The sequence below is a fragment of the Benincasa hispida genome, chromosome 1, assembly GCF_009727055.1.
Source record: "Benincasa hispida cultivar B227 chromosome 1, ASM972705v1, whole genome shotgun sequence".
In the NCBI taxonomy this organism is placed as follows: Eukaryota; Viridiplantae; Streptophyta; class Magnoliopsida; order Cucurbitales; family Cucurbitaceae; genus Benincasa; species Benincasa hispida.
The window spans coordinates 32,918,052-32,926,803 of NC_052349.1; the positions used below are offsets into that span (position 1 = coordinate 32,918,052).

General features: G+C 35.1%; 1 protein-coding gene across 1 annotated transcript; it reads left to right on the forward strand.

The window, feature by feature from the left end:
* The first annotated feature begins 1,344 nt into the window (after positions 1 to 1,344).
* LOC120072571 (MLO-like protein 4) lies at positions 1,345 to 8,752 on the forward strand. The gene is made up of 15 exons (XM_039024966.1): positions 1,345 to 1,945; positions 2,980 to 3,037; positions 3,246 to 3,469; positions 3,562 to 3,678; positions 4,361 to 4,421; positions 4,690 to 4,781; positions 5,712 to 5,786; positions 6,252 to 6,337; positions 6,414 to 6,463; positions 6,562 to 6,602; positions 6,694 to 6,864; positions 6,956 to 6,991; positions 7,120 to 7,187; positions 7,561 to 7,621; positions 8,115 to 8,752. The coding sequence occupies exons 1-15, from the start codon at positions 1,826 to 1,828 to the stop codon at positions 8,535 to 8,537; spliced, it is 1,683 nt and encodes a 560-aa protein (XP_038880894.1). The 5' UTR covers positions 1,345 to 1,825; the 3' UTR covers positions 8,538 to 8,752.

The following is an 8,752-nucleotide window of genomic DNA, read 5'->3' on the forward strand; positions in this document are numbered from 1 at the left end:
TATATTAATATGTACAATATTTGTGTCTTGTTCAGGAGTCATCTCTTACAAAATTGGATGAAATATGTTGATAGTGGCTTGGTTTGGCTATGTTATTGACATATTGTTTTTGTCATGTTATTGTCATGTTGTGTCTTAAAAAAAAATGTTGTTGTTGTCGTGTTTTAACTTTTCTTAAAATTATTATGGATGGATGTCTTTATTATTTAAGTTTAAGTTGAATTTTAATGAGAATAATTGTGGATTATGGATGGATGTTTTTAATAGGAATATCGATAATATTTTATTGAAATTTGCACTAAGAAATGTTTTGTTCAATTAAAATTGCATTGAAAAAATATATATTTGATTAAAATAAAATAAAAAAAACAAAAGTGGGAAATTTTTCCCCGTGGGAACTTGATCCCTGCGGAATCCCCGCCCTGTTCTCGTGGGAAATTCGCAAGGATGAGGAATGGTATAGGGGGCGGGACGGGGACGAAGATCAGAGTTGGCAAAATTCCCGAGGGATCGAGTCCCCACCCTGATCGGGGCGGGGAATCCCCGGTTTAACCAGGGATGGGGGTCAAACCGGGATCCTAACTGAGTCCCTGATCGGGGGACGGGCGGAGATGGGGAGGATACCCGCCCCGATTAATTTTTTTATTAATATATACTAATTACAAATATTTTTATATTTATATATATTAAAAAAAGTCGGGGATTAGGATGGGTCCTCTGCGGGAATCCTCACCCCCGTCCTTGTCAATTGAAGGCAGGGATGGCAGGGGACAAGTTGGGATGAGGGGAAATACCCCCGTAGGGGCGGGGGACAGGGAGTCCCCCCCACCCTACCCCCGACCTATTTGCCAACCCTAACAAAAGATGACTTCTCCATCCCCACCCTGTGGACATCTCTACTCATGAGGATTTCCCGATTAGGCAGGGAATAGGAGAAAGTGAGGGAATAGTGATGGGGAATGTATTCTCCGTCCCCATCCCTATCCCCGCTCGTTCCCCATCCTCGCCCCAATTAGCCTCTATTTATTTGAATAATTTGATTTATATTTATTTTTTTCTATTTAAAAAAGTTGATTAGTGTTTTTAGACCAAAATTTGAGTAATTTATCTCTTCAATAAAACTAACCAATAAAGTTAATTATTTAATTAAAATTTATCTATATTAGTAATTTAAATTAATTGTTTTTTTTTAAAAAAAAAACAACCTAAAGGGTAAAAATTTCCACTGAGAATACGATCTCCATGAGTTGCATTACTGCTATAGAGAATTTCACAGAAATAAAAAATGAAACAGGGACGGAGACGAAGAATGACATGTGAGCGTCTCGTCCGGTAGACATCTCTGTAGGCCTCAAGAATTATCGAGTGAGACTACCACAAGAGTGTGGACCAGTTCCGTTAACTAATTTATGTAGAGGTTGGACTCAAAGTCTTCCCACTTCCACTGTCACCATGTGAGAGCCATCGAGCTTGCTGGATCGAATAAAAAATGGCAGCAATGTCGATGCAATGCAACACACAGCCACAGATTGTTTCATTATTGACGAATCTACGACCCGCAAGCGCGCAGATCGAAATGATGGAGAAACGAAGACAATCTATAATATTATAGTAATTCAATAGTTCAAAGCACATGTTGAAGAAGCAAACAACATGGAAGATCCTGTGATATTTCCATTAAAAATCCTCTTCTCTTTCTACTTCCCTTCCTCCGCCAAGTTTCCTGGATCTTTCGTCTTCACTGACCGTCCATTCTCCCAACAACATTTTCCCCTTCCGACGGGAAGGTTTTTGGTTCGCCAAAATTTCTTCCAGGTGAGTGATAATGGAACTGCAAGGAGGAAGATCACTGGCTGAGACGCCTACCTACTCGGTTGCTTCTGTGGTTACCGTCATGGTCTTTGTTTGCTTCGTGGTGGAACGGGCAATCTATAGGTTTGGAAAGGTATGGCAAAATGATACCCTGTTTCGCTAGTTTGTTTGGTTCCATCGAGAATGAGAATGTTTTAGGCACTTTTGTAATGCTTTCTTTCTGATTTTGCATATGGAAGATTAATTGACTGATTTCTTATCCCCCCTTATAAATGTGGGAAAGGAATTTGAAGAATAGTAGAATTTTTCGTTGGATAGAGAAGGTTGGGAGGTAGTGAGGTTTAGGGGTATATGGGGTGTTAAGTTGAGTTTTGAAAAGTCTCCATTTGGAGTGTAGAGTTTTTTTAGTTGAAATTTCTCAATGTGTCTCGATAAATATGTAAACTTAAATAGTGAACACTCTTGAAATTAGTGGAGTTAAGTTATGTGTCTTGGACTTGTAAAATGGGTGGGCCAAACACCCGGGATGTGTTTTTATGGGCTTATGTAAGTTGGAATATTTGTAATTATCAGCTTGTTGTAGCTACTTGTGGACTCTTTTGTGGGTATTGTCAAATCAATGAAAGTGCGGTTAGATGGTAGAATGGAAGTATTGCGTTGGTTATTTGTACGGTAGCTAAGAGACTAGCAAAAATTTAAATATGGACCTTCTATCTACAACCGAAAAAAATAATGAAAATGAGGAAAATCCATGAAAAGTATTTGAATACAATAAGTTCAAGATCCTTCTAGTGATATTTTCTTGACAATTTTTTTTTTTTTTTTTAAATTTTAGTCTCTACTTTTACAATACAATGAAAGTACTGATTAGCACGAACCATTACAGAAAAATATCAACATGTGAATGAATATTTATTTCTTGGTGATCAGATCACGTGCGATAAGATGCAAAAGATTTCTTATATGACATGGGTATGTTTAATTGAAATGATTTATGGAGAATTAAAAATGGTATACTGGAGCAAGCTTGGGCGAGCAAGAGAATATTGAGGAATAACAAAAGTGAATTTAATTTTTTCTTTAATGTATGAAATTAAAGAAAATGACTATCGGTGACAAGAAAAACGAAGACTATAGATTTTCTTGATGGAAGTATTTTGTGTGCAGTGGTTGAAGAAGACCAAGAGAAAGGCTTTGTTTGCTTCTTTGGAGAAGATCAAGGAAGGTAAGCTTAAAATACATTGCTGCCTTCATCAGTGATTATGTAACTAAACCACCTTAAAAATTTCTGAACATGCTTTAAATAGACTGAAAGAACTTTTCTCTATTCCAAAAGTCATACGGAAGACACCCTATGCATCTCTCATTTGAATACCTTGGAGTTTATAGTTTTGCGAGTTTTTCACTTTGAATTTTGTTTCCCATCTTGGTAGAGCTGATGCTGCTTGGACTAATATCTTTGATGCTGGCACAATGTGCAAGGTGGATCTCTGAAATTTGTGTGAACTCATCCCTTTTCACCAGTAGATTCTACATTTGTTCAGAAGAAGATTATGCCACCAATGAACATATTCTGCTTGAAAATTCTCTATTATCTCCTAATGAAACTGTCATTCCTCAAAGAGGATTGAGTGCTCTGCCGCATCAATGTGGTGAGGTTAAGCATCTACTTCCATCTTTTGTTTTCATGTTCGGAAAAACAAAAACAGAGTAAAAAAATGCTTAAGAAATTCTAGCTGTTGATTTCAGGGTCGTGAGCCTTTTGTTTCATATGAGGGACTTGAACAACTTCACCGCTTCTTATTCGTTCTTGGGATCACTCATGTTCTTTATAGCTGTCTAGCTGTTGGTCTGGCAATGAGTAAGGTACAAACTTTATACTAATTGTAAATTCTGTTTGACATGAATATTTTATATTAGGGATTTGAAATGTGGAACATAAATATGGAGGGAAGCTAACAATCATTGATCTCGACGTAGTGACAAATGGAGATTCGTTTATCATCTTGATACATCAATGTGACTTATTGTTCAAAGTGTGTTAAGTCACCACTAAAGTTTAAATTAATATGTAATATTATATTCAATCTTTTATGTATATTCTTAACATTCTTTAAAAACATTCCTTCTAACTTGTCTGTTCAAGGATTAACAAGACCCCATTTTGTACCTCTTTAGATAACTTCATTCAATCAGTGAAGTCATTTCTTATCCACCAACCAAATAGGGAAAAAAATGTTAACACAAGACTTTGCAAGTGACTATTGCTATTAATTGAGCTAGTGATTTCAAATATTAATTGAGAGAGAAAATGATGTTACCAAATCTTGAATATCAAACTTTTTACTATGATATCATGTTAAATCACGTCACCTTATATTTTATATATCTACTTAAAAAATTAAGTCAATTTGATGCATTTGTGTAGATTTGCTTTGTAAAATTACGCAGTAAATAAAATATTGTCGAATTATCAAGAATTTTTTTTGTCTAAAAGTCTATTTTCTCAAATTCATTGCTTTACTAAATCTCTATGCACCTCTTTCAGATATACAGTTGGAGGAAATGGGAAAATCAAGTTAAATTAGCTGCTGAGGCAAATTTGCCAGGTATACCAATTTAGGACAAAGGGGAGGGTACTTTTCAGTTTCCTCCCCGTTTATACATATTTGTTTTTAGAACCACCCTTTCATTGAGAAAAATATATATATGTGTGTGTGTACACACACACACAAGGGCACTAAAAAAAATCCTAACTACTAAAACAAACTCCATCTTTTCAATAAGTTATCCAATCATTTAGTTCAGCCCCGTCTGTTAATATTTTTTTCTTTAGAATCTTATTTCTTACCTATTGTAGCATTCCTTTGGTTCTAGCTACAAGAAATAAGGTGATGAGGCGACAAACGACGTTTGTATTCCATCACACATCTCATCCATGGAGCAGGAGTCGTATTCTCATATGGATGGTATTTTATCTCTCTTTTAAATAATGCTCTTTTTTTTTTTTTTGCACGTTTCTATTGTTGTGCTATCTCCTAGATTAGTAGGATAATTTCATGCAAGTATACTTCTGAAAGTAACTCATATTTTATAGAGGTTTTTTGTACGGATGACCTTTTTAGAAGGGGTCTTTATGATTGATGACCCACCCCCTACAAATGTATGAAATCTAACCTTCTGCTTACGTTGGAGCGTACTATCTCATTTTATAACTTATCGTGTTAGGGATGATCATGTTTATTGTAGCCTTAACGCGATAGCCATCTCTATCGCGATCTTCATTTTTTTTAGGAAAACCAACAAATTGTAAGAAAAATGGGAAAATACAGCAAACATTTTATAACGTTTCGCATTAGGGATAGCCATATAACCCTAATGCGATGGTCATTTCTATCGTGATCTTCATTTTTCTCGCCTAGAAAACAACAAACTGTGAGAAAAATGGGAAAAACACAATAGAAAAATAAAAATCGTGATAAAGATGGTGCTAGCGCTACACTAGACATGGTCATCCTTGACGCAATAGGATATGAAATGCGGTAGTGCGCTCTAACCTATGCTGAAGGTTAGATTTCATAATATTGTGGGGGCGGGTCATTAATCATAAAGGGACATGTGAATGGGTCATCCGTACAAAAAATTCTATTTTTTACGTGATTGATGGGTTGCCTTTTCCATCTTAGAAAAAGAAATAAAAGCTGTTCATGCACGTTTTGACTAGTAAATATTGAAGGATAAATTTGTATTCTCTAGTTTTATACTGGTAAACTGAGAGAGAACGCAAATTTCAATCTAAGTCAATTGATGAATTCAGCACCTTGTAGCCTAAAATTTCTTAACTCATTGGATGACTTTCTTATTCTTTGTTAACAAACTAAGGATGGTTTTTGATGCAGCTTTGTTTTATACGTCAGTTCAAGAGTTCAATAAAGAAATCAGACTATTTGGCCCTTCGTTTGGGTTTCATTACAGTGAGTACTCCGTTTGGCATTCATTCCTAAATAAAATAAAATAAAGACATTACTTATGTAGCCAACACAAGTGTGTGGAAGAATGAAAAACTCATGTGGAACAGCTCTGACAAGTTTACTAGAGCTAATCCCGAGTACATTAAGCAACTGCAGTTTTGTTCATGCAATGCAAAACCAAAAGCAAATAGTGTCAAGTTTTGGTAAAGAATTGGTACTGTTAAGATAAGGATCTAGATGTCTTGAGTACCATAGTTGTTCAACTCCAATTTTATTTAAACGGTCAAATTGAAAATAAATTTGAAAGGTCAAACGTTGGAGTTTCAAATCTTATTTTGAGAATAGGTGTATAAGGGAAATACAATGTATATATAGATTATAGAATTAAATTTGCTTCAATTTTTGTCATATTTACATTATATTTATGTCAAACTGCCTCCACTTAACTGCTGCTTTAATAACATCCAGAAGCACAAATTACCGATTTCTTATGATTTCCACAAGTACATGGTTCGGAGCATGGAAGACGAGTTCCATGGAATCCTTGGAATTAGGTATGCAGTTTTTATGAATTAAATCAGTTTCATTGGTAGGAAATAAGATGGCTGAATTTAGTTACATCACATGCAGCTGGCCACTATGGGGCTACGCCATTCTTTGCATCTTTGTCAACATTCACGGTAACTTTTGATGACAGAATAATGTTATAAAGACTCCATGTAAGTCTTATTTCTTCCTTTTCTTTTTCCAGCCGTTTAAAGTTGTCTCTATACAACAGGTCTAAATATCTACTTTTGGCTTTCTTTCATACCAGCCGCTGTAAGTAGTATCTGTGTTCAAGTTTTTTCCCCAAACCAAAAATATAAATTGTTCGAAAACTGACTAATTGCTTGATTGTTTTGGCTCAAAGCTTGTTATGCTGGTTGGGACAAAACTTCAACATGTAGTATCCTCTTTGGCACTTGAAGTTTTGGAACAGACAGGTCCAGCAGTTGGGACTCAAATAAAACCAAGAGATGATCTGTTTTGGTTTGGAAAGCCTGAGATTCTACTACGGTTAATACAGTTCATCGTATTTCAGGTCCAGCACACATCAAATTTTCCATATAACTAGATTATCACTTCTTGATAAATGATTGATGTTGTTTCTTTGTTTGGACTCGAACTTGCAGAACGCATTTGAGATGGCGACATTTATCTGGTCCTTGGTAAGAATATGTCCAAATTCACTCGATTATGTGTCTTTGCGCACATTTGTCACGAAAGAAAGTGTTCTGGTTGTTTCCTTTCCAATCATGGGAAATTAAATAGAGTTGGATACATTTCTTAACTTCAGTGGGGACTTAAGGAGAGATCTTGCTTCATGAAGAACAACTTTATGATAATCACGAGGTTGACTTCAGGGTAAGTTTTCCCTCCAAGAAGTTCATATACTGAAAATAAGAAGATGCATGTTGTTTGTACTACTATTGCTTCCTGGTTCATGTAGATATGGTTTTGGGATGTTTGGTAGTTTGTTTTGCAAAACTGATTTTATACTGTTGTGATGATTGGTATTGTTAGGCCTATTTGATAACAATTTCGTTTTTATTTTTCTGTTTTTGGAATGTGTATTTGTTTTCTCCCCATTTCTTAACCGTAGTTTTCATTCGCCTTCCTTTCGGGTATATTCAATCTACTGTATATTCTTTGCAATCCTCTTTGCTTCTAATTTGATTTTCCATCTAATCTTTCAATCTCTATGTTCATCAATTTGTTTAATCCCTTGGCTATGCAGTGTTCTTGTTCAGTTTTGGTGCAGCTACAGCACAGTGCCACTTAATGTAATTGTTACACTGGTTAGTCCAACTTTTCTAAAATGGAATATTGTATCTATGGATTCAAATGAATTTGATAGATTTAAGGTTAAAATACCATTTTGGTCCCCATATTTTGAAGTTCGTTCAATTAGTCCTTGTATTTTGTCCAATTTTAGTCTATGTAATTTCAATAAATCTTAAATAAGTCCCTTAAAATTAATTTTTATCAAAATTGATTAAATAATAATAATAATTTCATGCTAGGAAATATTTATGTGAATATATTTTCAAAATTTATAGTAAGAATGCTATTTAGTAATAATTTTTCTGTTTTAAAAAAATCAACAAGAAACTAACATTGGGGACTAAATTTAAGATTTATTGAAAGTACAATAACTAAAATTGGACAGTTAAAAGTATGTGGGGACTAAAGTTAAACAATTTTCATAGTATAGAGGCAAAAATGGTATTTTAACCTAGATTTAAAAATTGATTTTTCTTCAAATTTCAATAATTTTCTGAAAACCTTCAGATGGGATCCAAGTGTAAGAAAGCATTGGTGGCTGAGAGTGTGAGAGAGTCACTGCATAGTTGGTGCAAGAGAGTAAAGGAGAGGTCCAAACGTGACTCTGCACTTTCTGTCACTACAAGATCAGTATGTTCACTTGAATCAATGGTCGACGAACGAGATGAAATAACCATTGCGTCGGGTACGTTGTCACGGAGCTCATCTTTCGAAACTTCGAATCAGGTGACAATACAGTCTACTGCCCAACTGGAGGCCATTATTGAGTCTTCAAGCTTAAGGAGGCATGAACTTCCCCCCAATATGGCAGATTTTCTATCACAATCTGCAAGAGTTTCTCATGCTCATGCTAATGGCATAGAAAAGAATGCAGAAAATGGCGAAGATAGCCAGGCTGAGTCACTTTTCGACTTGTTCAAAAGGACATGAACGCATTTATACCCTCTTTGTAAGGTTGAACTGATTCGGTATGACAATCTTCATGATCTCAACAAATATTTTATAGCTCATGTAGACCGATTTGAGTTTCACTTGTATATTTAGTAAGAAACAGTGAAATGATTGTCTGTTGAAAAGAAACTTTTGGTGATTGGAGATAATTTGAAAGAAAGATATGAGAAAGAAGCTATTTATGTTATTGAACA